At 41.2% G+C, this 18115-nt stretch overlaps 1 protein-coding gene across 1 annotated transcript; it reads right to left on the bottom strand.

Annotated features, from left to right (window-relative positions):
• Positions 1–812: 812 nt before the first annotated feature.
• On the bottom strand, positions 813–18109 carry nomo (nodal modulator). Its single transcript, XM_041984146.1, has 31 exons — positions 17901–18109; positions 17175–17264; positions 17045–17090; positions 16859–16959; positions 15698–15804; positions 15521–15593; positions 14593–14745; positions 14265–14402; positions 12689–12778; positions 12498–12603; positions 12251–12401; positions 11968–12145; positions 11427–11568; positions 11197–11328; positions 10570–10706; positions 10358–10445; positions 10092–10155; positions 9903–9998; positions 9596–9817; positions 9031–9113; positions 8618–8777; positions 6664–6790; positions 5947–6060; positions 5696–5823; positions 5424–5565; positions 5118–5201; positions 3119–3229; positions 2910–3011; positions 2663–2782; positions 2462–2554; positions 813–2204 (listed from the first exon to the last, which is right to left on the bottom strand). Exons 1-31 carry the CDS (start codon positions 18054–18056, stop codon positions 2073–2075), a joined length of 3666 nt encoding a protein of 1221 aa, XP_041840080.1. The 5' UTR covers positions 18057–18109; the 3' UTR covers positions 813–2072.
• Positions 18110–18115: the final 6 nt, after the last annotated feature.

Here is an 18115-nt window from a genome sequence, read left to right as displayed (position 1 = left end):
GATCCTAGGCGCTATGTTGTCGGGGGCTTTATGCCCCTGGTAGGGTTACCCGTGCAAACAGGTCTCAAGGGGAGGGATCAGACAAAGCACGGCTTTGACTTTACTGTTGTTTGTGCACCAAACATCAGTTCAGAATACCTACCCTTATGGACTCCTTGGATGGAATGTTGGAGAGCACTCCTTGGAGAGCTTTAATGGAGCTCCAGTATATCAGCAACAGAGGATCGTAACCAACTAAAGTAAAATGATTTACAAAACTGTAACAAGTTCACCATAAAAAGCTCTGGTCTACAATGAGCTAAGTTGAGCACCACCTCATATTACGTAGCACTGACGAGGGGGATTTGATGTCTGTTTCTGATTGAATGCAGCAGTATCCAAGTCAGGAACATTTCTGGAATACTTCTCCCTTCTTTTTTGGTTCTACTGTTTTCAAGCATAGTTTATGAAGATCTTTGCTGGCAGATTTTACACGAAGCTGTTGGACAGCAGAGAAAAAGGGAATGAATGGAGAAGGTGCAGACTTGAGGAATTTTGGGTTTCAGACTAATAATCAGCAGAACGAACCCTAAAAAACTATTTTGCCATCACAGATTTTTTTTTTTTTTAAATCAGCTTGTCCTGCCTTTGCTTTTCCTAAGGAATTTTACCTTTACAAAGTCGCTCATGCTTTCCTTTTCAAAATTCATTTAATAATGTATGCATCTTTAACTCGATGAGGAGAGGAAGCTATCATTTTTATTTTTTCATATCAATGTCTAGAATAACACTGCCCCCAACAGGCAAAGCCATAAAACACTCAATGTCCTTCCACTCAAACTTTATTTAGTCAAAAACAGGTTGGGACCAGATGACATGGACAAACCACCCCCCACCCCAACAAAACTATTGAATTATCTAATTGTGTCCTAACTAGGACAGATTTCAGTCCAGTTAAAGTGTGTTACAACTGAGAGCATTTAGATTAAACACAGAAAAATAATCCGGCTCCATATCTTTCACAGTATATTTCCACAGCTCTGTGGGAAGACGCTGAGCTTGTGAAATTACAATGCTGCCTTATCTTTCTAAATTTGGCTCAGGGTCATAACAGACCCTTTGATTCCCATGAATTATTCTAACTTTTTCCATTCTGCATAGTTTATCACACTTTGACAAATTAAAGTAAATTAAAACTGCATACACAAACTAGGTAATCATTCACATCTGATTAAACATATTAATAAATTAATCAGCTATTAGTCCTCTACCTCTCGACCCCACTGCCCCTGCCCACCCTTTAAAGAAAACAAAAAATGTCCTGACAGAATTCAAACCCAAATTTCCAGCATCCTATTCATCACCACCTTCCTCGGCCAATAAACTGACATTGTCAGTCTTACATCACACTTACAGATTGTAAAAGACCATCAGAAGAGGGGTGTGTTACAGTAACATATGTTTAAGTAAGAGGATGACTTATTACAATAAAATGCAGTTATTAAGTGTCTTTGGCTGCCTTCCAGTGACAGTGACAGTGAATCCCATGTTTCTGATGGAATTATGAGACTGGTTTAATAACACATGGGGTCACAATGATGTCAGGTCATTGAAACTCTGGTAGGCATTTTAGAAACACTTGATTGGTGACGTTTGATCACATTCAGACCACAGCCTGATAAAAATCCTGTATTTTGTATTTTTAACTGACCCCAGTCCTGATTGGCATGATGTGCAGTGTTAAGACTGACATATGAGGCATGTAAGTGCAATCAAAAAACCTTTAAGTTGACCTTGATAAATTACAAATGTATAAAAAAACAATCTATTACAAATCTTAACATATATCTTGGACATGACTGTTATGGAAAGAAAAAGAATTCATCTATAAAATACCAGCTATCAGTCCAATGAAAAAGAATGGCTGATGAGGTGGTGTTAATGCATGTCGAGTGGTCTGTGTTGGGCTTCAAACACGCTTTGAAAACACTCAAAACACACAGCTGTAACCCTCGATGACATGGAACCCCAGTTTCTCCGAGGCTGAGGTCATCATAGCGTTCAGCTTAGTGTACGAAGATGTGAACTGTGCCTCATGTACGCCTGGCTTTCTGTCTCTTGGCCTGACGTTTGGCTTCATCTAAAGCAGCGCTGTCGCTGCTGGTTTGGGCCATGCTCCTCACTCCTTGGATGCGGTTGAACAGCTGCAACACCAGCGGAAACACCTGCAAAACAAGTCAGCAGGACGTGTCAAATAAATGTGAAGTATTAAAACCATCCATGCAACATATAATATGATTAATGGCTTTAAATACAGAATATAAAGACTGCTTCTTAATGCCAATCAGACTTTGAGGCTTGGTTCTGACAAGGCCAAACTTCAGTGAGGTTTATCTCAACTAAAAGGATTCAGAAATTTAAAAGTTGAGCAAGAAAATCTCTTTATATGTCTTGTCTGGATTAGCTGGAGCTTGTTATGTACCTTCTCATGGTTGTATGCTGCTAGTAGTAGGAGTAAGGTGAGAGGCAGAGCGATGTAGGAGCCTTGTGCGACATCCTGGTCAGGCACTTTACGCTGTGGGAAACAAACATGTGCTCTATGAGACGATTTTCAGAGAAATAAGCTAATCTTTCCTTTTTGAATATCAGAAATAACAAAAACCCAAACATAAAAGCATCTTACGGTGGGGTTGAAGGTGAGAGTAACGTGCTTGTGGTAGCCGGTGGAGGAGAAGGAGACCTGAGGCAGGGTGTAATCATACTGGGAGCGGGACAACGTGGAGTGCAGTATCAGCACGTAGTTCTGGAGGACACACAAGTAGCATGTGACTGCAGGGACAACAACAGCAACTAAATACTAAACTAAATAAACATTCATTTAGAAATTTGCTTTAAAATCTTATTTCAGACTAGAAGTTCAGTTCAGACACCTCGCTGTCCCTGTCCAGAGGAGGGAAATGGAAGAAAAGAGACTGTCCCATAGAGACACTGTTGATCGGATTGTCCAGATTATCAATCTTGTACAATTTCACCTGCAAAAAAGGAAGGAAGAAAGAGTAGTAAGTGGTCATTTCATTACAGTTTAACTGAGCAGGTTTACAGTAGATTAATTCAGTAAAAACTGCAGGATACGTCATACCGATAATGTTGGGAGATGTTCAGGAGACGTGATGATGTTTCCGCTGAGGTCGAACTGATTGATCTGCCTAAAGGCGATGATGTTGACCCCTTCAATGTCACTACTGCCAACCTGAGAGGGAAACCAGAGTTTAATCTGACAACACAAGCCCAGCCTGGTGATGAAAATACCAAATGAGGAGTTGCCTTGGTTCAAGTCACACGGTGTGATAATAACAGGGAATTTAGTAGAATTAAAGCATTTCCAGCTTCGCTAGAGAGATTAAGGGGAGTGAACTTTTCAGACGAGCTCAAATTATGAACAGAGAGGTTTACACTTTGGTGCTGGGATTATCGCTGCTTTTGTTCTTTGTATAGAGCGGAATCATGTGATGAGGCTGCTGTAAGTCATAATAACAGGGTTCTCACAGCCGTCTCAACAATTCAGTTACAGAAGATTTCTGTACTTTCATTTTAGGTTTCCATAACTGTGTTACAGTGGGGGGGGGAAATAAATGGAAGAAAAGGATGACAAGAGAATGAGTTCGAACAGCTTGACCCTGAAAAGACTGAGCTTTAAACCGTGGACACAAATACTCTTTCGGGCATGAGATGCCAAACATTTCAGGCCTCGTCATTCCGTTAAAGCCAAGGATTTTAGACAGTCACACACTGGTCACCTTTCCATCAAGTTCCTCAACGTTTCATTCCAACATTCCTCTGAAAGTGACAAAAGGATGCAGTGTGTTGTGTGCATTTGCCAATAAAAGCAAAGAAGATTGGCAACTAAGTTAGGCGCACCACTGAATTCCTTAGGTCAGTTTCTCATAAGTCATATTAAAATAACGCATCATCTTTGCATCTCAAGCTAACTGGTGAAGCTGAAAAGATAACTCCACAACATGTTCAAGCCTCCAACAGTCAGTGTCATACATCTGTGGATGTACTGGCACAACAGTAACTCAAGAAATATGTGACGTTTAGCTGATCTGAGGAAATGTTTCCAGCGCGGTCACTGCTGTTCCATAAAGCTAAAATAGCTCCTGTATGTTCTCTGTTGGCATCTTCCAGACACATGTCAGCACGTTGTAGGATTTTGCTGCCACCATGGGGCAGACTGAGAATTATCTGAGCTATCTGTTGGCTCTGTAGTGTGGAAGGTTCAGATAATAAATACTGATCAGAGCGGCTGTTTTTCTAACCTGTGCTTCTTTGCTACAAATCATTTTGGCACGATGTTAGCTGGCTCAAGCTAACTTTCATTTATCAGCAGTTGACCAATGCTTTTAGAAAAGAAGCTGCTCAAATCTCTGCAAGTCCTTCAAGTTACAGTTTTCTTTTGTCATTTTGACATAAAAATTCATATTAAACAAGTAAGCGTGTTGCATTGTATTGCATTCATTGTGGTAGAATGAAAGCTTTTAATAAATATCTATTTATAATTAGATAAAGACTAGTTTAAATGCTTTAATGAATCCTTTTCTCTTGTATATTTTTCTTGTAAAACAAAAAGGTAACACTAGCTCAAAAACAAGAACTAAAAATTTGAAGGATATATATATATATATATATATATATATATACATACATTTTTTTTTTAAAAAGTAAGCTTGACTTCATGTTAAACAGACTCCGACTGAAATCTGAGATCTGCCCAGTTACATCCCAGCCACAGTGTTTCTCAAACAGCAGGCTGAGAAAAAAACATGAATGAACAAATGCTAAAAAACTGCACTTGCTAACTGGAGGCCTGAGGTTGGTTACAAAAGCAGGTCATGTTAGACTTTGTATAAATAAGCCCCCCCTCATTACAGCAGAAACAGAACTGAAGGTGTTCCTCTTTTAAGTTCTACATAAATCACTGCCCCCGTTTCCTGGTAATGTATAAAGAAATAAAAGAGGACTCAGGACTTATACACACTGCTGTTTAGTCTGTAGATTTCTGTACACTTTGACATGTTGCTCAAAGCTTCTGATTCAGAATCCATAACTACCTTTATTGGAATCTAGATGTTACCCACCTCTATAGCTCTGTGCTGTGGCAAAGCTCTCTCTATGTGGTCATTGCCTTCAGCTCGCAGCTGAATCAGATATTTGCAACCCGGCTGCAAGAAAGGATCAGGAGAATTTAATTAAGAATTAATTTAAGATAAAATACAGATAAAATAGTGTACAATCATATAGTCCATGCTGGCTCAAATGCAACCTCCACATTATGCTTTGGGAGCTCAGGTCACGTGTCTCTGTGATGCAGCGCAGCATCTAGTGTGTGTTTTATGTGATCATTTAAAAGCTCTGAATCCTGTTTTAACAGATTAGCATCTCACCAGCAGACCCCTGAGTCTGAATCGGCCCTCTTCATCAGTGACGGTGTCCTCGCTGTAGAGGCTGCATTCCCCCTGTCCCACCGCCTCCACAGCAACATCCCTCTCTGCATCACCGCTCAGGGACTGCACCGCTCCATAGCAGCTGAGGACAAAAGGTGCAAAACGCTCACGTACGACAGACACATGTAGAGCTTGTTGTTTGTTCAACAGTGCTTCCAATCAGCACGAAACTAGATTATTTTATGCAACAGGGTACAAGACATACTCCTTACCTGTATGCAGTCTTAATGCCGGTTATATCAATACTGAGGCTTTGACCCTCCTCCACTGTGATCATCTGAGATGCCGGCTCAAAGCGAAACTCCTTCATCATGGGCTTGAAATAGTACTGACCAGGACTCTGCAGAGATTATTAATATTTATTATTTAAGAAAGAAAAAACATTTATATCATCTAAAGCAAACAAATGTCAAAGCATGCACAAATGTCAAGCTGACTGTTTGTAGGGTTGTTGCTTTCTTACCAGGTTATTGAAGGTGAGGAGGCCAGTGTCCTGAGTCAAAAGGTTTGAACGAAAATGTCCTCCACTCAGAGACAGCAGGACGCCTGACAGCGGCTGGCCATCTTCTGATTTAATCTACCGCACACACAGAATGCTTGTGTTTTTGTTTGGACAAGCAGATAACCCCTCCCCCCACCCGGTAATCCTTTCACATCCAAGTCTATGAACTCCAAAAAAATCTGTCAGAAGTGACCAGAAACTGGAATAATGTGGGGTACTCAGACTGGCAGGCGAGTTTGGGGTCTCTAATGTTCCATTTCAGATTCGTGAAGGATAAACAAGGGCAGAAAGCGACACGTAAATGTTCTGCTAAAAACTTCAAAGCAAATTATCGCTCAGTCTGAAAGGAAGACTAAGATTAATTTGTGCAAAGTTCTGATGATACAGTAGGTGAAAGCATAACCTTTTAATGAAGGCAGAACAAAAGGATGAGAGCAGCAGAAAAGCTCAGAACTGACTCCATGAATGATTTCTCCTCTAATTACACTTTACAAAATACATTCAGTAGGAACCAAAAAGCTTGTTATCATGTCATTTTATATTCCCTTTAAACTATCATCATCAGTGAAGTGTGCTGAAGATAAAAAAGTTAGCTAAATAGTGTGAATATAAAAGGGGCTGTTAATGACTGGGGTGTGATGCTGCGAGTGGGCATGTGAGGACGACAGTCACGTGTACCTTGAAGGTGACACCGGCCAGAGCGAACGCCTTGAAATCTCCCTGGGTCCCCTCCACTGGACTCAGGACAAAACCCTCTTTACTGGCACTGATGTCGTACTGCCGGTCGCTGTGGAGTGGCCCAACGCTGAGGGAAAGAGAGGAGAAATGAGGTGCAGGTCAAGTCTTTTTGGGATCAAAACTTAGAAACTTAGAAAAAATAAGGCCAGATGAAAGCTGATGATCTTATAATAATATTACGCCTCAACTCTAAGTTAGCATTTAACATTAAAACTTATTATCTTAAAGAAATACATGTACACTTTTGACATACAAAGGCAACTGTCTTTACTGAAAAACCGGTATGCTTCATGGCAAAATTTGCTTTCATTTGATGGTGCTGCTGCATTTGCACCTGCTGGTTTACAGTCCTGACCCTCTTGAGACATCTAATGGATCTGGGCCATCTTTAATTCCCTTTCCAATCACTGTACAATCCTCCACGCAAAAAAACAAAAACAAGAATTCAGTGCTTAGCTTTAAATCTATTTTGGTTTTCCTGCCATCAGCACAAGGTGACAAATACAAATATGGTTCTGGGATGCTTCCAGAATTCTGGTTGGATAGTTCACATCTTTTCTTGGCAGAACTGGTAGAGTCTGTTTATAGTTCTTGGTTTGTTGGCAGGGGCTTGGATAAAGTCGGGACTTTGGGAAGCTTAATACTTAGATTCTTTTATCTATTCCACAATCAGTTTTTGTGGATTTTTGGAGTCATTGGCTTGTTGGAACAAACAGTTTCCAAGTTTCTAACCAGTAGTTTGAGGTTATGTGGGATGCTGAAGTAGCCTACCTTCCACTGACTGCAGTTATGTTTCTGAACATGGTTCCTTCCACTACCTTCATGACTAATAGTTACTCTTCCAAATAAACCTCTGGTCACTTTGGGAACTCAAGTTACTGTCTCATCTGAGCAGAAAATGTTCAGGAGTGGGAGATTCTTTCTTTGACAGCGTCTAAGTGCATCTAGAGTTTCTCTGACTTCCTCTCGTTTCACGCTGGTACTACAGCAGCTTTCACTTCATGGCAGACCTGAGCATCACCGGTTCCTGGGTTGCTCCTGAGCCTCCAAACCAGCTTCCTCTCAGCTAAGCTGACAACTGGGATGCTGCAGCTGACAAAAATGACTACAACTTGCAATAAATGACATTTCCGTTTGCAGTCGTTTAGAAATGGCTGTGAGACACTCGTGCAAATCTACAATCATCTTTCTCTGATCTGCACTGAGCTCGTTAAACTTCCCCAATGTGATGTTTTATTCTGTCGGTGCAAAGAGGATACCAGCTGCTTATAATTATTAGTTGTAAGAGAGAGTTATAGTATCTGGGGGTCTTGTTACACGCAGTAGAACAGTGAAGGAGCTGGCAGGGGGTCTGGTGTGGTGGAGAGAACTAAGCTGAAAGGCAAAGTTGGTGACTTACCAGTTCCTCGACTGTCACACACTCTGGGTAGTGACTAAAATAATGAGATCGCAAATGGTCAAAATTAGTCTCCTCTGAAGGGTGGATAGGCTGACCCTTAGGGAAAGGTTGAGGAGCTTGGTCATCAGGAGAAGCTGAGACACACATTGGAAGGAGCCTGAGCGTCTACTTAGGAAACCTTCCAGACCCAGGCAGACCCAGGCAGACCCAGGCTGGATAGCAACCCGTTTATACTAAACACACAAGTATATGTGATCAAATTTCCAGGTAAGCGACTATCAGCGCAGCGCCTCATGCATACCTTCAATGAAGGCATTTACATTATGCAGACCCCACCTGAGCTTTACACACTCACTGACCTGGTACTAACCTCTCCATGTGAGATCATAACTTTTAGAACCCAAACCCAAAGGCTTAATCACCCGAAATGAATAAGTCATGATTATTCTTTGAGCAACTTCTATGAACGCTATTCTTGTATCTGGGTTTTCATACCTATAGGCTCCCAACTCATTAGTTGCCACGGTAATGAACGGTGCAGCAGCTCCTCTCTCAGTGATGGATATCTCCACATCCTGTAGCTCCGGTGACACCTTACCCTCTAAGAATAGACCCGCACGGCCAACAATGTCCACCAGCCGACCTGGACACGATTCTGTGAGGAGAGAAAGTCTAGAGTTTATCTCTGATTATTGTAGATTTCATACAGATTTTTTCCTTTTTTCCCCTCCTATGACTCACTCACAGGCAAATAAGAGTGCATGGAGTAGCTATAAAAAAATCAAATATTAACACACAAGCAATCAAGACTTTGCATCTACCTCCTCATTCCAAATGTTAGGGTCTGTGGGTCTAAACTAACAGACTGGATATTTATGTAAAAGTGCAGAGTGGGAGAAGGTTCCTACCTCCTGTGATAGTTGCTTCCACTTCAGGAGGGTAAAACAGCAGTTCTTTGGAGGAAGGAGTCACTGTGATCTTCTCACCAGCCCTGTACAGACACACTGGAAAGATCAACTAACTGCTCGAAAACATGGGTTCACCATTTAACAAGCTCCTGAAATCTGGCCATTATTATTAAATAAAATTAATAAAAAAAAATCTGAGTTCAGCACAAAGAAACAATTAGATTGATTAACAATTAACAATTGATTAAGTCATCAAAATATCTGCTCCTTTTTTAAAATGTCCTGATAAGTTTAACTAAACTTTCAAACAGATGTTTTCTCAGTAACGAGCGTCCGATTCAATATACTGTATAACAAGCACAAAAAAAGAAAATTCAAGCTTTGGCTCATTTAAAATAAACAAAAAAATCATTTCAATGACCTGAAACATTGTGGAAGTCTCTACAATCACATTTTCATAAATTCTAAAACAAACTAATGGAAACCAGCAGCTGATGCAACCAGAATCTGAGCACTGCAGCTTTTCTGCTGCAGGGCAGCTCAAATAAAAAGTGGTGTAACCAACCTGGCCCAGTAGGAGAACTCATAGTGGAAGGGGCCTGTCAGTTCGTCAGCCTTCTCTTGGATTGGAGGGCTGTCGTCTTTGGCACCTCCTTCCTCTTCGGCTGCACGACGCTCTCGTTCCTGACGGCGCAGCTGAATCTCCTGCAGCTGTTGCTCCTGCCTCTGTTCTTCCAGACTTCGTAGGGGACCCAAAACCAGCGCTGGCTCGCTCTCTATGGACGACCTGATGGGTGAGAAGATCATCTGAATGAGCCTGAACGAGCTTTACTGGGGCTTGAATGAGCCCAGCCACGCTGAGTCTTAATTACTTGATTGTGACTGTGACGTCTAGAATCTTGTCGGTGGTGATGAGTCCTGTCATGTGATGCCGCACCGCAGTGAGGGTCAGGATGCTGGGGGCCGAGCTGTACCACACAGAGAGTCATTAGAATGACTTGGATAGAGGATAACTTTATTTTAACCCTGGAACGATGCACACACTCCACCTCATTACTTACGTATCGTAGGTGTAGAAGTCCTGCTCAAACTGATGGCAGGAGCGCGGGGTGACCTTGTAAACACCTGGACAAGCCAGTTTTAGTTGATTAATTAGTCTGTCCTACTTTTATATTTAGCCAAGTCTGACACAGACCTTTTACTCACTGTACTCACTAACGCTGTACTCCAAACATTCACAAGAGAATAACTGTTACACTCTGATATTTGCTCAATATGCTAATTGATAGTGTTTAGCTAATGAGAAGGTCAAGAGTGTGAAACTCACCAGGTTTGGACAGACAGAAGCGGTTGACTCCCTTAGAGAGGTTGTACACGCCAACATTCTCGGGTTTGCTGCCATCTTGGAAGAATTCCTGCACAGAAGAACTTGTTCGGTTAAAAACCTGTCATCACATGCGAAATAATCATTGAAGGGCCACCATCTGCAACGAAATGCAGCTTATAAAGTAGATAACTGGGTATTAAGTGATGACTAACCAAAGTGATGGCGTGGGAGAGGGAGCAGCGGAGGATGTAGCCAATCTGTCTGAACTCCACCCCCAAGACATCCGAGTCTAGAACCTCCACTTCCACAGACTTATGTTTCCAACACCACTCCTCGTGAGAAATAGCCACTGATGGGATGAGATGGGAGAATAATGAAAGATTAAAAATAAAAAGGTACAAAGGGACCTTTATATTTTCTAAGCTTAAAAACAGAAATATCTTGGACCAGCTCAACAGGCTGAAGAAAGATGCCTCTGAGATGCTGTTTGGTTGGACAGCTGGCAGTAAACTAACAGACTGTGAGTACCAAGCAAGGATGTAGATAGATGAAGCAGCAGAAGGCACAGAAACACTGTCTGTAAAAAGGCAGCAGGCACTATATATGAGTTATGATTAACCACCAACTGATAATCACAAATTTAGTCCTCCAATCCTTAGAATATTTTATTATACTATGACTAAAACAGCTTACACACAGTGAAGCACTGATTTTTTTCAAGAAATGCAAACTTTGCTCCTCAGAAATGTTGATTTAACCCTTAAAACTCTGCTAGTTTTAGAGCTTAAAAAAGTAAGAAAGGACCCATCACACAGAAAAACAAATACATCATATGGAACCTTTGTATTTCCCGGGCAAAACGTCGTCAAAAGAGAAGCTGAGGACGTCGCTGCTGCCAGACAAAGCCGCCATCTTCCTCTCTCCCTGCCGATTCACCGGTTGCAGAGTTACAGACAGCTCATCACAGGAAGCTGTAACACAAGGTAAGCGTAGATATCAGCAAATAACAGAAAATACAGAGAAAACTGTATTATCATAGATTATGAAGTTTAGCTGATTAAGTCTTTACAGAGACAGTAGACTTTTCCGGAGACGGAGGCCATGAACTGGGTGAAAAGGAGGTCTGTAAGGGGCTGGTCCACAAGGGAGACCTGGAGGGCCTGAGGCTGCAGAGCCAGGCCTGCACTGACCTCCGCTTCAGGAAGCGATACCTAAACATGTAGAGGTAAAATGGTAGTTAGCTTGTAGAAATTAAATAAATGGGAATGTGGAAAAGTGTTTGTTGACTCAGACCAGAAGCAGCCAGCGAGCCACGTCAGTTATAATCCTGCTGGTTTATTTATTACGTAGAGTATAAATATCTTTTATATTAGCTGATGATAACTATTCTGGACCATAGTTAATTTAATTAGATTTAATTTTACTTTATTTTATTAATTGTTTTTGCTGGTTAAACACTTTGTTTTAAGACATGTCCCACCTGGATAAATATGTGTTGGGTGAATATTTCTAAATGCAAATTAATCAATTTCATTAATAGATGATCATTTCTGTATTTTTTCATAACCTTTTAAAGGTTTAAAAACAACTAAATGCTGCGGGGGACTCACATGGACGGTGTAGTCTCCAGGTTTGGCCTGGAAGCAGAAAGACCCCTGAGGGTCTGACTCGACGGTCCGACTGGAAGCCTTGTCTTGGTTCTGGTTTATCAGAGTCACCTTGTAGCGGCCCTGCTGCTTCATTCCTTCAGGGAGGCGACTAATGGAGATCTGACCACATACGCTAAACCTGTGATGGACCAACATTAGGAATTTATCAGGCCAAATGTACCGTAAGACCAAGCTCCCCACACTCATGCTACATATTTGTAACTTACTTAAAAAGTAAACATACCCTGCGGTGATGATGTCTGGAAGCTGAGGCGTGTTCGGGGCAATCTTCACAGTTACTGGCTCGAAAAACATGAGCTCCTTGTTGACACGGATGGTGTAGGTACCAGCTGTCATGTTCTCTAACCGGAAAGAACCATCCTCCTTGCTGACAACTGTAAGTACAGAATGTGTTTATAATAGAAACACTTCCACCGCGGTGCTTTTCAAGCACACTTCATAGAAAACTCGCAGCCTTCTGGTTTGCTAACCTTTGATCTGATTGTTGAGGGAGACGGCGGCGTCAGGCACACCCTCCCCACCAGCACTGTTGAGAACCCGGCCCGTCACAGAGAAACCCATCACACGGAAGATGGGCTGAACAGAGAAACAGAAACAACTTTACATGTCAAGACAATGGAGCGTGTTACCTAACAATTAAATTTAATATTTAACTCTTTACCTCAAGTTTCAAGCTGTTGTGTTCCACCTTGAAATTCATCCTAGAAGGAGCAACGTCAAAAGTGATCCTTTCCCCCCGATAGAAAGGCACCTGGAGCAAAGGAAGTAGAATTTATTATGAATAGAACAGCAATAAAATGAGAGTCAAGTTATTCTGATGTGGAGCTAGAATATGATCCAATCAAACCCAGTTTCTGACCATGTTCTTTGGTGTCATATCTACAGTTTTTCATGGGTCTGGCATGTGGTGGCATCTAGTGGTTTTAGCAGCACATTATAATAAGTTCAATCCCCAACACCGCTCCCTCTTAGGCTTCATGACATGTTTCCTTTCCCCCCAGAGTCCAATTATATTTTTCCCAAATTCTGTGTTTTCCATTTTTTCCTCTGAAATTACTGTTTTAATATTTGAGCTATTTTTTCCCCTCAGGGGAGGATGTCTTATGTGTTTGGTGTATAAAACCTATACAGTTTCATAAGGAAAGATACTGAATATTTTATCTAATGTTTTTTTTTGTTTTTTGGCTCTAGAGGTCTTTGTTAGACAGCTGCTTGACAGGAAAGGGGGATCAGAGAAGGTCCCAGGCCGGCTGTATCGTGGAGCTGTAGCCTCTGTATACGAGTGGGCTGCTCAACCAGCCGTTCTCTTTCTTTCTTTGTAAATACACACTAGCTGCTCATATTTGTCGGCATTGGTTATTTTTTTTTATACAGTCCTTCTTCAGGGCAGCCTCCAGGTGCAGCTCAAACACACAGGGTAAGTTTGATGGAGGTTAATCCTGTTTTCTGCTGACACTCCTCCTCGTTTGGCAGCCAGTATATTCTCATCCTGATGCTTCTCCAGCAACAGCTGTCACATTTCCTAGAACCGCGTAACGCTGAATTTCTTCATTTCTTTCGACAGCTTCTGTGTTTCTGCCAGCTCGTAGCCACTGCTGAACATCTGGAGGAGATTTGATCCTCATCACTTTAGGTGATGTCACAAAGATGGGGTGGGGGTGTCAAAACTCATTCAACTTTCATCCAGCCTTCCTTGTTTATTTGGCTCAGGCTCCGTGTAAAACTCTTAGGATTGGTGAGGGTAGCAGATCACACCCACATATGAGCAAATTCCATCATATTCCATGTTTTATAACTGATTCCAGTTTCATTGTCAAATCCCTCGATTCCGTTTATGTATTTTCACAGAAATCACAGGGCCCTACCCCTCCCCTTTGGTCTAGTGTTTGGTTTGGCCATTCTGGGATTCTGCAGTACACGGTGGTAAAATAAAAAAAAAATATATGACAAAGAAACCCACAATCATGAGAAGTCATAAAAACTCATAAAAAAATATTTTAAAAGGAAAAAAACATACTATTAAAGTTTTTTTTGGCATTTATTTATTAGACTACGTTTAGTCTTACATACTAGAGGTTTTCACAGCTTTGATGAACTATAGTATGTATAGAAAAGAAATAATTTGCTGTTACCATGGTAACTTGAGGCACTGTTAAATAAACCAGAAGTGAAATCTGAAAAATGAACTTTTCAGTGAGAATACAAATAGAGATCTCCGTATGGATTTTCCAACTTACAACAGTGTACTCGCCACTGGCCAGAGAGGGAAAGGTGAAGCTGCCATCATCCCTGGACAGAGCGCTGCACAGGTAGACGAGGGAGCTGTCCCCGGGGTCCGTACCCTCCACAGGGGATGTGTTACAGCCACTGATGTCCTGCAAATAAAAAAAAGAACAAACAACTTCACCTGCTCATTTTTCCTAATCACTGTAACGGGAAATGCAAAAAGGAATTATGTAAATAGTTTTAGAAGGGATACAGGAGCATTTTAGGTGAAATGTTTGGAGCCTTTGAAACCTCGAGACGTTTGGATCTCCTCGCTGTTCCAAAAGATAGTTGCTTTACCTCTTTCTTGACTGCAGCGGAGTACAGTAGGAAGGTGACCTCCTTCATGGGCTCTCCATCACTGCGAACTTCCCCTGAGACATCATAGCCTCCAACCACCAGATGGTCGGCGGCCGGGGCGTTGGCGTTGGAGACCTGCACTGAGGTGGTGCTCTGCAGGAAGACAGCAAAGGTTTCTGTGAAAGCTGCCGCGAGGGCGGGAATAACTGCCCTACCAGGAGCAATGTGATTACTGCCAGAGATTATGAGTTCTAACCCTGCTGACCTGACAAGGTACCTTATCAGCTGAGCAAGTAAGTGAATAATGAAGTTTTTTATCCTCAAGTGACACAGAATTAATAAGACCTCTGAGATCCTGAAGTACTGATGACTGTAACTGGGAGGGGAACTGTGACGGCATTCAGGATTTTTATGCTTTGTAATGAGGGTGACAATGATTTCACACACCTCTGATCATTAATTACAAACCTGCTGATCATTCCCACCTCTGTTTTAGAAGCCCCCACTCATCAAAATCTACTCTTTATTTTGACTTTTTATCTACAACAACACAGTCTTTACCTTTAAAATAGTTATGTGTTGTTTCATCTTGCTAATGGAAATTGATCAAAATGAGTTTTTGAATATATATCTAAGCTGTCTGTTTAAGAAATAATGAGTTACATTCTAATCCCATCTTGCAAAGTCACAACTTTAGACAAACACAAGGAGAAAAATTGTCTCAACCCAGTTTTGTCACTCTAGAATTTCAAAAGTCACACACACAAAAAAACTGTCTTATCTCATTTACACAACGCAGATTTAATGCTACTTTTCCAACACGTTTCCAACACGTTCCTGCTTTAATAAATGACAGGAATCAAAACAGAGTCCAAACATTCCCTTACAGCAGTGTGAACCGTGTCATGTTTCTGACAAATAAACAAACCTGTTCCAGAGTCCAAGACGGGTGGGAGGCTGTGATATCGTAACTTCCAGGTAGCACTTTGAAGAAGGTGTACCTGTGTGAGGAGGAAGAAAACGTTTCACCAGCGACCAATTTCAACCACATGATTCTGCAGAGGCACCAGTTTGAGACTTTCCAGAACAGAGAAGAGCCACTTACTTTCCTCCAGGCTGAGTGACCACACTCTGGAGCTTCTCCTCCGTTCCCGCTCGGCTCAGCCTGACTTCAACTCCTGCTGGGCCCAGGAGATGGCCCTTACTCAGAACCTGGAAAATCCACATTATATGAAACGAATAAACATGAAAGACACCACATCCATGTAGCAAGTCTTGCATAGTGTGGTAAAGCTGTTGTTTTTTTTAATGGGGAGTCAAGACAGAAACAAAAAGAAATGCACAATCTTCTCAGGCAGAGTTCAAGTAGCACTATGTAACTTTCCAACCTTGACAACATGTTTCTGACTCATTTTGGTTGCACAGTGACGTATATTGTGAACATTTCTGAAGCTGTAATTGCCCAGCAGTGTCCTGAGGCTGAGAAACCACACTTCACAACCTTGTCTTCTGGGACACTGCATCACTTTTCAGCTGTTTTTGGCTTTATGCACCACGTCACACACCAGCAAGTCAACATAAACACGGGCTATTTTGAATGCACACTGGCTGATTCATCAAAGAAACACAAGAAAACATTATTGAAGGAATTAAGTAAAAGAAAGACAGCAAAAGCGAAGACAAGGGTCAACATCAGACTAATTTATACTCGCTGGAGAGGACAGGTGGGATCAAAATGGATAACAAATTAGCGATCGTTTGGGGAAGCTTTACTGAAAAACTCTGCCGAAGTTCAACAGTGGTTCTTCAAGACCAAGATGTAGCAGTAGTTCTTTTTCCTGAGAAATGACGGGAAGGAGCTTGTTTTGATAAAAATATTGAGAAAGTATAGAAAATCATCTCTGTTAGTCAGCACATACTGTAAAGAGCTAAGCACATCAGAAATATCACACAATTCAGATTTTGATCAAAACATACAGCTTTTAGAGAAAAAAAATGTTTTATTACCCACAGTGAGGAGGATTTTAAAAAACAGCCATACACTACCACCAGAGGGTTGCCTTAAAGAAATTTACAACCAACTGTAGACTTCTACCAACAATCGGCATCGAGTGAGTCAGACTGTCGTTTCACAAGCAAAATAAGTTTTAAAAGGCTCCTCAAGTTCTCTTTAAGGCTTCAGGTTTGGTTGTAACTCAAGCAAAGTGTTTTTTCATATAGGATTTCAGCATCTACACACCACAGATTTGAGCTAGTCAGTTCTTACCGTTCCAGAAACTGAGAACCCAGTAAAAACAAAGTTGATGTCTTCTTCCTTGGTGCAGATGTCACTGACTCCATCCACATGCAGGTCAACGCTGGTAGGTTCTGATAAAGAAAATTTACAGTCAGTTTTTATATTTTAACACCTAAATGATGGATTGTGGATCTTGATGGTGTTTCTGAGTCTTACCAAAGCTCCACCCAAGAGGGGGCTCAATTTTCAAAACAAAGTCTCCCTGTGGGGGGGAAGAAGGCATATTTGTACATTACAATCTGTAAAAAAATGTGTTCAGAAATACTCATGTAGGTGGCTATCATACCTTATCATAGAGAGGGATCATGAAGTAACCATTGATGGGAGCACAGTCTGTTTGATATTTCAACGAACCTTGTTTTGTGTACAGTTTAATCTGGTGACAAAGAAGTGGAACACACATGGAGTAAATATATTTATGGCTACCATAGCTGAGATATAATTTAGTTTGTGTCATTCATTCGAACAGACTTATTTGGCTAACTAGTTAACTCATATAATTAAAAAAAATAAATAAATGAAAAATAAATAAAATAACACAGCAGTCTTCTTGGGACTGTTCATATTGCTTGTATAAGTAACCAAATGGCTAATCTCCTGGAGCCTTGAATGAGACAGGATTAAGACTGGTGGGGAGGAACACTTAAGGGCTTCCTCATCAACGCAGATATTAGGATTAGGGGTGACTGCCACGTGTAAAATACATGTATGTTAATGCAACGCTAACTTTACAATCAGTGATCAGTAATCGTAAGTAATCCCCCTATATTTATATATGTATATTTTGAAACGAAAAAAGCTAAATTAGCTAAATGGCAATTTACTAAATCATAATCAAACCACATAAAATGTACCAGATTTCATTCACAAGCAATTACAGACTTAAGTCAAAAATGTTTTATGAGGTTACATTCAAATTGTCATTCACAAAGTACCCCCATCTAACCTTTGGCTCACTGTGATCAACCAGCTAGCTGTTAGCCAGCTGGCTAACCGGAACGTTAGCACTCACCTCGATCAGAGAGTAATTGATTTCAACGTCGGATTTTACGAATCCGCCACATGCCACCACAATGTCATCGGATGACACAGCTAGGAACTGTGAATATACAATACAGAGTAATATCCAAAGGGATCCTACGTCTGTCCGGATCGTAATTCTCAACATTTTGAATGACTGATCTATCGCTGAACCGAGCACAGCACGCTGTGTCCGGTTGTCATCGA

This window comes from Melanotaenia boesemani, chromosome 4, assembly GCF_017639745.1.
Source record: "Melanotaenia boesemani isolate fMelBoe1 chromosome 4, fMelBoe1.pri, whole genome shotgun sequence".
NCBI lineage: Eukaryota > Metazoa > Chordata > Actinopteri > Atheriniformes > Melanotaeniidae > Melanotaenia > Melanotaenia boesemani.
This window is presented reverse-complemented; position numbering and strand designations above follow the sequence as displayed.

Bases quoted from the DNA above. Each gene is read 5' to 3' on its own strand.
- nomo (XM_041984146.1), bottom strand. From the start codon at position 18,056: ATGTTGAGAATTACGATCCGGACAGACGTAGGATCCCTTTGGATATTA. The intron at 17,091-17,174 runs GTATGATAGCCA...TCCCCCCCACAG, and splicing joins TGATCCCTCTCTATGATAAG to GGAGACTTTGTTTTGAAAAT. The intron at 12,779-14,264 runs GTAAGTTGGAAA...CCTTTGCTCCAG, and splicing joins CCAGTGGCGAGTACACTGTT to GTGCCTTTCTATCGGGGGGA.